Here is a 15,225-nt window from a genome sequence, read left to right as displayed (position 1 = left end):
TTCCATTCAAAATTCCAAACTTCATCAATCAGCTTTAGATCCCATATGCCAACGGCAATATTTAACCGTATCTCATAGTGCGCCTCACTGTAGCCGTTTAATCTGATTGCTTACTTCATGTTTTTTCCCCCCTTTTTACTAGCAAGCCTTCATTTTTATATTCTGCAGATGTGGGAGATCTTTACACCGTACAGAATATCGCAATGGAAAAGAACAGATTGGAAAAGGATTGTATTATAAATACTAAAGCGTAGTATTACGTAATAATACCATTAACAACAAGACGTGGTTTGAATTTTTAACTGGTTTTGCATGACCCGAATGTGATTTCTCCTATATTTGTCCGAAAAGGCCTGCTGTGAAATACCATAACAGATATCCATCCATTGCCAGAAACAATATAATCTTAGTGAGGGTTGCAACCTTGAGTTAATCAAGACAAATAATAATTTTACAGACTTTTTAAGGCTAATTCTTAATTTAGCCTTGACAGCTTTACAAGAAAACCTCTTAAACTTTTTTTTTATTCTATAGAGATGGCTTCAAAGAATCAGGTCATTATTATTTGCAATAATGAGGTTGCTAGAATCAGAAAACCCAAGTGAAAATTAACCTTGAAAAAATTGTTGGGGCAATAGGATTAGATATTGTTTGGAAAAACTGCCCAATTCAAAAGTCCCCCTTTCTAGATAAGCAAACAGACCACAATGACTTACTGTACAATAAATACACTTGCTAGTCTTTGGAGTACGTTTTTGCTGTAACAGCTTTCAGCATATACAACGTCCAGTAACATTACCAATCTAAAAAAAGATTTAAAAACTTACTGTCTTAAATAATACTCCCACGAGTTAATAATTTTGCAATACAATAATCTTCAAGTAAAACAACCTTGAAGGAACTGCCTTTAGGGTTATGAGGATTTTAACAGCAAGCAGTCGCTCAGATTTAAGGGACCAGTTCTGCTTCTCAGCGAAACGTTGAAAGCTAATTAATCTTCACTCCGGCAATTGATAGATTGTACATTTTCTCAGAAATTAAACGAGGGAGTGTATTACATACGTTCATTAGATAATGAAAAGAAAGCCTTTAAAAGTCGCTAAAAGGAATTGAGAAGTTCCGTTTTGTTTTTACTCATTCTATTAAAGAAATGCTTCATTATCCTTTACCACCAATCAGTCTATAGGTATTACCCCAGCAGCTTGTGGTGTTTTTTATTTACTTAGTAGTAGTAATTGATCACAACCAATTACTAATATTAGGCCCCCTGCTACTACCAATACTGCTACGAAAACTACTGTAATAAGAAGGGGCATTAACAACAAAAGTACCCGGTTGCTTTGTCTGCGGTCTCCATGAACCATTTTTCTCTTCGCTACTTCTTTTGCGAGTATGCTGTTAAAAAACCTCTCCCTATTCCCTGTTTTTCAGTGATATTGTTTAACTACTTCAATGTAAATATGTATTTTATATAATACGGAATTCTTCTCCTTTTCAACGGCTTCTTCTTCGGGTCCGTTAATTGACGTTTCAAATTATTTCTGCACGGGGGCGGTGTCACCTACAGCAGGTTACCTATTGTCATGGCAACGGTAAACTCGTTATTTGGTTCTGCAGTAAACATTAAATCAAGAAGTTAATTAAATAAACTATAAAAATAATTAACTTTCTCGTGTATTCAAACAATTATGAAAATGAAACAAAATATTCTCAAATCAACAAAAAAGAGATGATCTATTAGATGTTAATAATAGTATGCACCATAGCATTCGAAGTATTTTTAAGAACTGTGTGATCCTTTACAACCTTTATTATTCATATTCATAATATAATCAGATAGATATTGTTATATTTCAGTATATTTAAATAACCATTAATATGTAATTAAAAGCTGCCCATTTTCCAATATTTTTCTGAACAAGTACTACTCTTCAGCGAATGAGTCTTGTGATATCAGGCTTTTCTCCAGAGCACAGGGACATTAATCTCTGTAGCAGCCTCTTGGACTAATGCGTGCCGCACTGTAATGAACCAGTCAGCATTCATTTTCAGGGCGTGTCAGCTGTCAGCTGGAGTTCCCAGCAGCGCCTGAAACAGTTTCTGTCTCCAGATCCCAGAGAACTACAGCCCTGAATGGTCCTACCTTCATCTTAAAATTCTCTGTGATTTCTGCCATAGAAACAATGGCAAGTAAGTCTAGTTAAACCAATTACAAATCATTAATAGATCATGTGAATTGATATTCATTTATCTCAAGGGCTCTCCCAAGTGAGCATCACTTGTTATAAACATACTCTATTCTTCATTGTATACTAAATTAAGCAATTGCACTACATTAGTTTTTACCTGATAAACTGTTTTGAGACAGTATAAAGCACTGGGTAGAACTCTCGATTCATGATGGGGGGTTGTGGGTTGAAATATGATATGAAATGCTGCTTTTAAAGCCTTCATCAAGGTACTTCACTTCAGTAAATACCTAGTTGAAAATGGTTGCAGTACCAGGTAGTCATTGTAAATGAGAATGTTTTCTATTGACTTACTAAGTATCTGGAAAAATTAAGTATTACATTTATAAAGTCAAGCTGAGGGTCTGCAGAACAGTAAGGGATTTTTCTGTGAAAATAATTAACTAGTGTCCCTTACATGAAGATTGTTCTTTCTCAGTCAATATATTAGTGTCTCAAAATAAAAACCCATTCTCCCTCCCTCCTTCTCTTTTATATATTTGTATACTGCAGATATACATCCATGCTGGCATGCATATCCAGTATATACTGTACCTCATACTGTACATAAAGTATGCACAGTTAGCTCCACATTTATTCAAGCAATATTGACACAATGTAACAAAAGTTAGATTTAACAAAATGCAAGTGTACATCCAGTATTTAATATATAAATTTCATTGTCATAAGACTATCAATATTGGATATCACAATAACATGTCTGACTAACATAACTGCATAAATGTAAATGTATTCATGCCTTATAAATCTGTTAAAATGTAGACAATTCAGTCTCCCTAGTGATTTGTCTTAATCTGGTAGGTGGACAAGGCCACAGAACATTTCTAGACGTTGCCCTGATTGTCGTTGGGAATTTGAGGAGAGTGAACACAGAAGCAAATCATTCAGAATTACATTATCAGGGGGGAAGTTAGAGAATTATTCAAAGATCTGAGGTAAGTAGTTATTAGCTCACAGACTCCTACAACTACAAGACATTCTATAAAACTATCCTCTATTGTGTCTATCATCCAAAAAGTGAAAGCTGGTAAGATGGTTGTTCCACCAGGAACAGACTGTAAGAACGTTTTACTCAAATGTGTTATAAGCAAAGTGGATTGAGAGGTTAACTCACACCTCAGGACAATAATCTGGAGTCACTCCATGTCAACATAAATATAAACAGACATGAATTTGCCAAATGAACACATGACCACAAGTCCCAAGTCAAATGGGACCAAAGGATGTACTGTAATTGTTTTAAAACCAAATTAAGTTTTTTTTTTTTTACCAGTACAGTGTGATTTATTCAGAAATGTAAAGTTCATATTGAAAAATAGATTGTATGAGGTACTGTATGGTTAAAGCTCCTTACTGAGTAGTGTGTGAACTTAAAAGTTACAGGAAGCATGTTCACTGTGTTATGTAAGCCATAGCAGGTTTAGAAAGAAATACTGATTGCTGCGAAATGAATCATTTTGAACATTTTATATTTAAAAAATTGTTTAATATTATAGTTATTATATTATATTAATATTTTAATGTTTTCATGTATTTATTCTACAAATACAGAATGCACACTTGCATTTGTTTTATGAAAGCAAATGATCCGTTACATTATATCAATGTTCTGAATACATTTGTATATATGGACATACTGTACTGTACACACATACATACGGTATATAAAACATTTACCCAATTTCCATGCAAACGTCATATCTTTAAACTAAAAGAATTTTAAATCTAAAATGAAAAAAAAAACATGCATTCATTTTGAATTTCCATGGAAAAACATGAAAGTGCATTTTTTTGCATACCTGAAAACATTTCACATACCTGAAAAGCAAAAGTGTTTGTTTAGGAATCAAAGGGAGTTGGTATTTCTTAAAAAAAAAAGATTTGACAGTTTTTATTGAACATTACCAAACTACAATATGTGATTGCTAAGTCACTGTGTTCAGGATGTGGCCTAGCAATGGGTGTTAGATCACTGAGCTAGCAGAACAAGCTCTGTGGTCCTTTATCATTCATATCATCTTGCGTGCCTTACACATTAGGATTTTTTTGCTTTTATCCTGGTCCCAATTTTCTATTGTATGTGTTGTTCCTTTTTTTGGCTTGTCACAACAGCTTGTTAGTCTCTTGATGGCTCTGTTGGGAAAAACGTGCCAATTACCTTTTCAGTAAAGTGAAGATTTGGATCAATTTTTAAAGTTTATTCCAGCATAACTATTGGTTTCCTTTTAAATATCTACATCCACTTTGTCCAGTTTACAGACGTTTACAGAAGATGCTGGGAATGCATGATATATAATCTAAAACAATCTCAGTATTCATAGTATAGTTTTTATAAAAGACAAAGACTGCCCTTTTTTCTTTATGTTATGGCTCATTGAAACACTGTACAATCTTTAAATAATGTAATCTTGTTATAAAACAAATTGAAAAATAGAACTGGAAATTTTAAAACTCTTTGGTAGAGAAATACTATTGCACTAGTAGACCCCATCTGCCATAGTCATTACATAATACTGTTGGACACTCTATACAGTACAATGTGTTTTATGAGGGAATATTTGAAAAAATTGAGACAATAAAAGGACAATGCTAAAGACCAGAGGTGACTCCCTTGTTTTTAAAATCCTGATCCTGTCTGCTGTTTCAGTGTGGTTACTACCTGTAACACACTCCCATGGTTAGTGTTCATCACTGCACACCTGCACTAGTTGGATTAGAGTTCTTCTTCTAGGAATTCATAGGTTATACAGGTGTGGGAGGAGGTCTTGTAACATAAGGACACATTTGGAACAAGGTCTAGATCAAATGAATAAATAATTTCTCGATATGATATATACAGTATGTCCATATGTAATGTGATTGCTTGTGGAAATATTATCATATCTGGAACTAAAAAGGACACTTAAATTGAGATTTTCCTTTGCCTCTTCTGTACTTTTTTGTGTCGTGGTGTCTTTGTCATGGTTAGACACCTTAGTGTAGCTTGTGACACTGTTTTTTTCATCTGAAGTGCATGCTAGTAACATCAAATGAAAGATTATCTTTCTTCCACCAGGCTTGAGTACATCCAGAATTCTGCAACTCATGTGCTATAAAAGTACTGTGCATCAGCACTTCCAGTGAAATTCAAAACAAACTTTTCTGTACACATTTATTGAAGGATTAATTGCATGAGTATAATCCAGATCTTAATCGAAGGTCTACAGATCTAAGATCCACAGGTTCAGGACATCTTACTTTGATGAAGACCATGCTCCGCTCAGTGGGTGAGTGAGTCTACTTGTGTCTGTGGAACTCGCTGCCCAAATCTTTAAAAAAAAAAACTGGATTGATTTTACTTACGGTTTCACAAATTTAACTTCCTGTACTTTTTCCAACATTCTTTTTTGATTCTGTTGTGTATTACAGTGCAGTTAGTGCGTGTTGTTGCATATTCTTTGGGTTTGTTGAAAAGCAGTCACAAAGATGAATTATTATTATTGCTCATCTTATGAGCATTGCCCTCTCTAGTCCTGGAGAGCCACAAAGGTCAATGTTCAAAGGTTTATAGGCCTCTTTAATGCAGAGACAGGGGAACTTCCCACAGGGGCCACAGTTCAACACGTTTTTAAAATCCTCTCCCATGTGAGATTTAAGAAACTGACAGAATTAGTCTGATTAAGCAAATAGTTGGGTTCAAAAAAGCAGAATGCCCTGTGGCCCCAAGGGTCTAATTCATTCTTTGTAAAATGCAGTTGAACTAATGTTCATTTTGGAAAATGAACTCTGGCAATTGAATCAATTTATACATTAAAGGTTTGGGTAATACAAAATCTCTAACTATGTGTAGCCACTCTGGACCTGCTGTATGGTAAGCCCCTGCATTTGTTCTTTGTCCTTGATACAAGCGTTTGCTTCTATAAAAAATCCAAGTGTAGGATACAAGTGTGATGTGACCTGTCCAGAAAGTTTTGTGCAAACATATGTACAGCACAGTGCATTTATGAGGTGATGCCTCTCTGAACCGGTCATCTGCATCTTAGATTTGCTCCATTTCATCAAAAAGGAAGACTTTCGTAGACAGAAATTCATTTCTTTCCCCTTGTACCCTTGATCGTCTGTAGCTCTTGTTTAATACAATGCCACAGTCATTTTTCTTCATTTTTATATCAAACATGAAATTAATTTTAATAGGTGCAAAATGTCTTTGACTTGGATATTCTTGTTGGGCTTTTCTTCCTTCAGGCTTCTCAGTGCTGGATCCAACTTTACAGTCCCATTGAGAAAGAGTGGCCCAAACTGAGGTTTCCTAGATGCATATATAATGAGGGGGAGGTCTTTTATATTTTTTCTAATCACAGGCCAAGAAGTTCAAGACACAGGTGTACATACAGACAAAATAAAAAGACCCAAAATAAAAGACCCCTATCTGTTTAAACAGAGGAGAATATATAGGCATATCTCACAATTGCACAGTGGATGTGACTTTGCAAATGCTGACAGAGCAATACAATGTGACTACCTAATTACTTAAAAATGCACAAAGAAAAAAGGGCATTATGAAGCTACAGTGCAAAGTCATTATTAGTTAAACGATTCCAAATGGTATTGTCTAGTCATCAAACTAACATTCCGTAGCAATAAGTCCTCCGGCAAAGAATGGAAATTTTAGCAAGAAATAACGATCAATAGGAAGTGCTTTACAATTCTCCCATAGTTTCAGTCCATTTATTTATTATTTAATTCAGGCAGACACAAGCAAGCCAAAAACATCTTTGACAACGAAAAGATGCTCTAGTCCGTTGACGTTACAGTGCACAACGGTACACCTACCTTGTCGTTGAGGTTCTGTAGAGCTTCCTTGCCGGTGCCTCGCCTGATCTCCACCTTCCTCCCCGATTCCAACGATGTGCCTCTGGGATAGCCCGCCTGGGAGATGTCCCTCTGCTTGTCAATTACCCTACTGTCAGTCCTGCCACCGCCCCGGCTCCCTGAGAGCGAGTCGAAATCTAAGGTCTTGTTCTCAGTCGAACCCTCCACCGGACAGAACATGCCACAGAATTTCTGCCGCGGCTTGGGGCTGCCTGATCCCATGTTTTTAAAAAAAGCAGGCACTTCTTCGGTGGTCGACATCTTTCAATGTGTGCTGCTGCTCGCTGTTGTTGCTGCTACTGCTACTGCCACTGCTGCCGTTGTTAAATGTGCACAGCAAATAGTCGCCTTCACCAGTTTTGGTGCAGGTGGTCCTCAGTCACTACAGGGTGTGCGGCGCAGTAATCTTCAGTCCTGAAATGCAATATGTAAAGAAGGGAAGTATAAAAAATCACGATACACCGGTACGTGAGATGTGTACTTATTTTTCAATGCGCATGGTATAATATCAGGAGAAGAAATAAAGAACACCTTTTCATATTCGGAATCTATCCCAACTTTTATATTTAAACATTTTACAGTGCTCATTCCTTTAAGTTTTTTAGCACTATTTCTTAATTCGTTTTTATTCAAAAATGGGCGTCCAATCTGTTGCACATACACAAACAGACAAACGTCAGTCATTCAGAGATGCCGAGCCCATTTCAATCCCTAAAAGAGAAAGCCAGGGGCTCTTAAATAAACGCTATAAATAATAGTCAGAAGACACTGACAAACACTACCGCCAGTGCTGCAATTAACAACAGACCCTCTTGCGCTCTTGGGTGCGGAGCGAGGCAGCTGAGGTAAGAAGTTCCAGGCAAACAGGAGAAGTAACTCCGCCAAGAGGAGAGCTAGAGCGAAATAAAGAGAGAGAGCAAAAGAGAGAGGTGAAGGGGTGTTCATCCGGAAGTGATGTGGTGTTGATGGTGAATATAATGTACTCCTGTATATTGTATGACTTTTAACTCCTAATGCTCTTATAGGGATTTTAAAATTATGGTTTCAGTCGGGGGAATACAGTGGCAATGTAGCTGCATCTTACTAGTAAATGCGTGTTTGAGCATCCCTTTGTCAGCACGCCGTGAAATGGTCTGTGAGCATACATGAAATGCATCGAAGCCTTTCAGTTTTTTTGGGGTCAAAGTGAAGTTTGATAATCAGTCGTTTGTTATCAAAACGAAATAAATATCAAAACTACGTGTTGAAGCAGTAGAAAAAATAGACGTATTTTTTTAAAGAAGTCAAGATACGCGTGATGTACAGTATGCGATCAACGAAGATGAGAGAAAAACTGATCTACTACGTTTTGTTGTAAAATTCAGCATGCGAAATGTTCTGGTTCTGGGTGCGATGCAGGAGCCATAGCAGGTGTCTGTTTGAGCTGGTGTTCATTTGGTGCAGGAAATGAGACATGTAACCCAAGGGAAAACCTGCCCAGCAGGCCGCATGTGCGTGCCGACTTGCATCGTCATCTCAGTCTTGGGCGCTGTCCCTTCAGCACCAAACAGTCTCTCCACAATAGCCGTGAACTTTTGACAGCATGAATCTCTTTGTAATAGCAAAACTCTTTCAAACACATACAGTTCAGCTAATTTTTCATCTACCCTCAGTAATACACTTAAATAAATTTTAAAAAATCAGTTTTGAAAACAAGTTCAATACGTGTTGGATCCTTAAAACTCGTGAAAATAAATTTACGATATGCAAATATATGCAATTATAGAATGGCGGTCATCTTTCTATTATGTACTTATAACGATGTTACTAGTGGTTAGGGAAGAAAAGAAAGCGTATCTCAAATCTTGCGGCCTGATTTGGAAATTCGATCATTATCTTCTCACACTTTATACTTTACCTTGTTGTTGCAACACCATGTCAGAATCAGAACCACCTTTATTCACCAAGTACATTTCATGAACAAGGAATTTACTCTGTTGTACTTGGTGCTGCAATAACATTCTACTTATAACATACACAAACAAGACAATATACATAATTGAGACAGTGCACATACTGTATAACGAGGGAATATGATTGAGCAAAAAGAAAACCCTTGGAAAGATGCTGTATAAGTACAAGGTGGTTCTGGGTATAATAGACCAGTAGCGTCTTCCTCAGGGAAGTTTATGAAACAGGTGGTAAGGTTGTGGGAGAGGTCATCTTTCCTGCCTGTTCTCACAAAAAGAGACAATAAAAAGCGTCTTAATGCCTGATTGTGTACATCATTTTCAACGATAGGAAAAAGTAAAATATTGAGATCAAATTTTACAATTCCTTTGATTCAGTCAAGAATAAAACATAAATTATAAAATTTTATTTGACATTTTAACATTTTATTTAACTTAAATTCCAGAAACCCATGAAAATAGTTTTAATATTTATCTTTGAATTGACAATGAACTAGTTAATAATAAATAACCTAAAGCTTAAGTTACAAATACAATGTCTCTGCTAACACCCAAAACCTAACAAGCCCAGTGCCATTTCTACACACCATAACAGCCTAAAAATATAAACAAGAGGAGGCTAATTGACCCCTCTTGCTTGGTTGCTACTCATTGATTGATCAGAGATTTAACATATCATCATTATTATTTCTATTGATTTTACTGTAGGTTATATGAACAAAAAACAAAACTTAATAATAAACAGAATGTTTAGTTGATCATTAAGGTTGTGACTGGCTTGCACTGCTGCACAAAGTGGCCACCCATTTTAATTATTACTGTATGGCGATGACTTGTCAATCTAAGTTCCCTGAGTATTTCCTTGGCTAATATACTGTATCTTTCAACCACTTAAACAAAAAGTCTAAGCAGGATAGCAATGGCAGTCATTCTGAGAAGGAAGGGGGGTGGGGGAGAGAAAGAGTAAGGGATTGAGGTCAAGACACACCCTGGCAGAATGACTAGTAATATTCTAAGCACAGCTTCAAGGGTTAGACACACACTGTTTTTGTTCTCCAGTCAAAGAGACCTTGCAATAATTGCTGTAGCCAAGGCACCGTTTCTATAGAGACGAGGTAGCAAAGGGTCTGTTGCCCCTCTGAAAGAACAGCTCCCTGGGGTATTATGGTTTGGTGTGTTTATCTTTGTGTGTGAGCATGCGTAGAGGGAAAGGGCCTTGTGAAACAAGAAATATGGGGGAAACATAAGTGATCAGATATTCATTCCAAAAAGCAGAGACTTTCTAATATGCAGCTTGTGAAATACTGCTCTTCAGGCCTTTCAGGAATCTCCTTTATGCAGGAAGAACAGGACAATAGATGCATTGGAACATGAATGTCTGGAATAGAGAGTGATGTGAAATGATGTAGCTAGCTACCTGCCTGTGTAACTATAATAAATATGCACACGGTGCATGACTGTACTCACTATTTATCTGTGCCCCAGCAAGACTGAACATAATTCTACATTAAGTTTCCTTTCAAACGAGTCTAATACATCTGTCAAAAACAGACGTATCTCCCGTTATTCTTTATTACTTCATAAATTGAAAAATGTGTTAGTGTCATAAAGCTCAAAATCACATTCTGATATGAAATTTAAAGAAACAACAATAAGACGCACAGATAAAACAATGAGATTATAGGAAGGAATAGATGTGCATCTCTCTCTCACTGCAGATACTTGAGAACAGCACAGGAGGAGTTAAGGTACCCAATCATACTTTGCCATTCCCCGCCTGGGCAAAACAAGGCAGAACTGGCAGTGTGGGCAGTTGCTGGGTGCCAGCTCTGAAGCAAAAGAGTCTTTTCATGTCTGTCACTCAAACAGGGAAACACTGTCCTGCACAGCTTCTCTCTAATTATATTGCTTCCTCAACAGGCTCGTCCTCATTTGGAGACTGACTGCCAGATCAAAGAAAGTGGCCACTGTTGCAAAATGAATTCCTCTGTCAACATTTGAGCATGAGCTATGTGAAGCATGATTGAACATGTCTGCTGTTTTTGAGCTCAGAAAATAAAAGAAGGAAAAGTTCTTAACATGAAGGAATATTTTCTTGATTTCCCTTTTTATTCTGTATCCTATTGCATGTGCCGTATTACCATCAGGCATTACTTGGGAAAATAAAAACATAAAAAAGTTAAAAAGACATCTCTAGGGGCAGAACAGGAGGAAGTGTAGTGAGGAAGCTCTGAAGCCTTTCTCACAGAGGAGCAAATCCTCCACAAATTATTTCTCTCAATTTTAGCCAAGTACTGTAAGTATACTTGCTGGGGTGGAAATTGAAAATGGTTGAAACACGGAAATTCCCAGTAAACACAGTCAAGGAAAATCCTTGGGACCATAAGCAACAATGTGTCAGGAAGTGCTTTGAAAAGGAATCCAGTGTAAAAATTGGCAGTGCATATAATAACCAGGGCTTGGACTAGAGGTTATATCCCTCCTGTTTTTAAATTTCTGCCTTGGCTGTTGCTTTCATTTTTAACTGGTTTTAAGGTCGCACTGTAGAAATACCAAGTAGAAAGCACTGCATAGCTGAGAACTATGCAACCTACACAAAGTGCCACCGTACTTCCTTGCCTGTGCCTGGCTCTATCAGGACTCTGAGCTTTTGAACATTCTCAGCATGCCCCTGAAAACAGGCAAGCCTTTTTAGAAAGGAACTCCCCCCATCCAAAATTCTTCATGCTGTGGATATAGTTTTAAAGCTCAGCAGATGTCTTGTTCCTTTTAGTGGCATTTTTTTTCTTATGAAGTACCTCAAGATGGTAATTATTATTATATAAATCTAATTATTTAATAATTTCATCCCAATATATCATAAACTACATTAAGAAATAGGTGGGGACTCCCTTCATCCAATTCAGCCATTTAAGTCACTCACCTGGGTGACATGCAGCAACCATTATGTACAGTACCAGCAATCCCAGCACACAGTGCAAATAACAAAGAGACAAGAGAGGATTCTTGAATCTAGAACAACAGAGCGCCAGTAATCTTACAAACAGAGCAACAACCAACTAGTCACCTTTGTTTAATTTCTCAATTTAGAGACAGCACCCCCTATAATGCAGTGTCCCTGATAGCTATGCTGAGGCATTGGTTTGGAAATTATTGTCCAGGGGTAAGAGTGCCACCTACTGGTCCACCAACACCACCTACAGCATCAATCTGGTTTTACATGGAGTTTTCCCATCACAGTACTGTTCTGCCCCAACCTCGTTTTGCTTCCGAAACTACAACTACATCAGGCTAGAGAGGTTACGCTGCTGTTATGTATTGTTTTAGTTTATGTAAAGATTTGTCCTTGTTTTGAAATAGCATCTGTCATCATCATTCTGTAAAATAACATTTTCTGTAAGTTTTTAACCAAACAAGAATTGTGTGTGACAATAGCAGTAAACCACTTCAAACACAAAATTAAAATATATTTTAATACAGTTGATAGAATTCTTGAATTTCACATTAGAGCTAGTAGATACCAAGATTTCATGTCATGAAGAGTCTGAGATCTTTGATCTCTAAAAGTACATCTGTATGTTTAAAACAGACTTAACCCAGTCTTCTGTGCTATGCCTTGGTATTGCAGTGAATCAATCAGGGACTTGGACAGGTTGGATATGTTGCTAAGAAGATATTTTCTCATTAAATTTGATGTCTTATTGATGAAATCCTGGATCACCGCCTTTTAAATAATTTACGCCATTAATTCTACTTCAATGTGATAATCAAGAGATACTCTATTTCTACTATTTAGTTATTGTAATACAGTGCATACCTTTATTTAAGGGAGTCCCTGTGTTTTGTATTGTTTTTCTTTGCATCCTTTTACTGTGAGTTGAAAATGGCAAAGACACAGAGTTCTTGGGGACAACAGACATTTTTTAAATTGGACAAGCATCTTACCTATGAAAGAGCTCTCAAGCAAAAAAAACTACAGTGCAGCCAGACTGCAGTGGCAGTTTTTGCTCTCTCATTCTTTCTCCTAGACACCCACTCCTCCCCTCCCCATCCCTCTTGCCCCCCCCCATACAGAACCTCAGAACACCTGCTGCCATCCAATAGCATTGCTGTAACCATTGGCTCCTCCCAATGCAGCGCTTGCGATTGTTGCCATGGGTTACAGGGTGTTGGCTGTATGCATCTCCTATAGATGTACTTCATGATGCACTTCACCACAGCACCTGCATAACTCAGTCACATTCAACACTTCTAAGTAAAGAACAAAAAAGTGCTATCTAGGACTGTGAGCCATTCCTTGCAGGTTCTTGGTGTCTTTATTTTTAGTTGAAAACTAGAACAAAATCATGTTGTAGTACTCTGAACTGGGTAAGTCTGTCTGCAGGCCCAAAAGGCTATTTTTATGTATTTCAAAGGGATCGTCTTTTGGTGAAATCTGCACTGTTAACCTCTTGCTGCTGCTGTGGGAGCTACTGGATTAATGAGCCCAATTGTACCCTTAAAGAGAAATACAATATATATGCACACCAACATATTGATGAAGCTTGCAACGTATAGCTTGTATATCAAGGATGTAATACACAGCTTGTACCCTCTTTATTACATAAAACAATGAAAGAAAAACATACAAATATTGTTTTCACATGAAATAAAGACAATGCAGTCCGAAACACATGATAAATAATTATGAGCAACCTTCATTCCTAATTTTGTGACTTGAAAAAGATCAATTATTCATTATGCAGACTTTTTTGTGCAACATTTAAATTGCATGAAAGCAAACACCCACCTCCCTTTTATAATTAGATGAATGCTTACTAGGGTAAATAAATGAAATCCTTCTGTATTTTGACATACATATTATCATCTGAAAAACCAACTTTGGAAGTACAGCTGTAGTGCAGCTGTAATACAAATATGAAGGAGATTAATTTTTAAAAAAGCAATCGCAGAAAGGAAAATGTCATACAAAAGATAAATGTTCAGTATGCTTATTTCACCCCCTCCCCATTCACAGAAATTGTACTTGCATTGCTAGATAAGAAAGGGAGGGAACAAAGCCATACAGACTTCTGCCATTAGCAACAGTACGCAGCTGAGATTCCATTCTTACTTATGCTATAGACTCTGACTGGTGGAACACTGTGAGAAACTGTAGGATTTTTAACAGTCATTAGATTAGCATTGCCCTATATTTTATGTTAACCCTCTCTAATCAGATAAATATCCACTAGCTGGTCAGCCCCGGATCTGGGAGGCCTACGACTGAATTTTTCTTCTCACCAGATGATCTAACAGTGTAACACTGGCAGCAGCTGGAGTCCTGGCAAAGACTTAAGGCTACACTGTGCCAGGTGGTGTGATTAAGAAAAAATGCCATTGCAATACAGGGTGTTTCTAAATGGGCAAGGAAAGCTCAGGAAAGCATTTTTATTGGAGATACAGTAGGTGTCCAAGCTGAGATGTTAAATTAAAAAAATATTTTTGAAATTTGTCTCACAATAGTCAGGTATTTTTTGAATAATTATATCAAAATCAATAATAAAAAAGGAACCTTCTGTAGAAAAATGAAAGGTGTGGTTCAATCTTCTAGCATATGTTGTGCAATACTGTAGTAGCACAGCATACTTGAAGGAAATTGAGTCTAGTTGGGCTTCTTAGTTTTAAGAAGGCATTAAGTCACTGCATTTAATAGACTGAAATACATTAATATTGATCTACAGACCACTTGTTCCACCTCATTTGGAAGAGGAGCTCTCAGCCACACAGAGACACCCATAGAGATCAAATGCTACTCCCTCAATCACAAACAGTACATACCAGCCAGGAAGGCACTAACATAATTATCTCTTGTTCACAGTCCTGTATGCTGTCCGCACAAAGCACAGAAAACTGAAACACACCCTGTTGACTGCAACCTGTACAGTGACCACTGAGAGGCAGCGTGGGGCAGGGAATAACTTCCTAGACAAGAACTACAGTATATGTCAAATTGTTTCTGGAGTGTCACAAGGTCTTACAGTGTTGATTGCAGTGAAATACTTGGCCAAATTGTTAAATCAGGAAGAGTAACATTGGCAGCAAGGCCTGTAAAGTTACTAGTTACTCTAATTGAATCCAGTGTATTTTCAACTTTAAAAGATTCAGATAAAATACTACTTATACAAGTATCTACC

The 15,225-nt window shown here is 37.1% G+C and overlaps 1 protein-coding gene and 1 long non-coding RNA gene across 6 annotated transcripts in view; one reads left to right on the top strand and one right to left on the bottom strand.

Moving 5' to 3' along the window:
- LOC148674522 (dihydropyrimidinase-related protein 2) overlaps positions 1 to 8,021 on the bottom strand; it is a 30,618-nt gene extending 22,597 nt beyond the window's left edge. For 2 of the 5 annotated variants that reach the window (XR_015935335.1, XM_088624701.1), the window contains exons 1-2: positions 7,874 to 7,992; positions 7,062 to 7,514 (exon numbers count right to left, since the gene is read on the bottom strand). Coding sequence is in view for 4 of the 5 variants with exons in the window: in XM_088624701.1 (XP_088480827.1) it covers positions 7,062 to 7,361 (300 nt within the window). In the remaining variant the exon portion in view is untranslated. Of the gene's footprint in view, positions 1 to 1,331; positions 1,530 to 7,061; positions 7,515 to 7,873 lie in introns of those variants that run through there. The other 3 variants (XM_088624703.1, XM_088624702.1, XM_088624705.1) reach the window with 3 other exon arrangements.
- On the top strand, positions 1,833 to 11,133 carry LOC148674521 (uncharacterized). The gene is made up of 3 exons (XR_015935336.1): positions 1,833 to 2,190; positions 3,051 to 3,184; positions 10,970 to 11,133. It is a non-coding gene; the product is annotated as an uncharacterized LOC148674521 (long non-coding RNA).
- Positions 11,134 to 15,225: the final 4,092 nt, after the last annotated feature.

This window comes from Lepisosteus platostomus, chromosome 3 (assembly GCF_059453375.1).
Source record: "Lepisosteus platostomus isolate fLepPlt1 chromosome 3, fLepPlt1.hap1, whole genome shotgun sequence".
Taxonomy (NCBI): Eukaryota; Metazoa; Chordata; class Actinopteri; order Semionotiformes; family Lepisosteidae; genus Lepisosteus; species Lepisosteus platostomus.
This window is presented reverse-complemented; position numbering and strand designations above follow the sequence as displayed.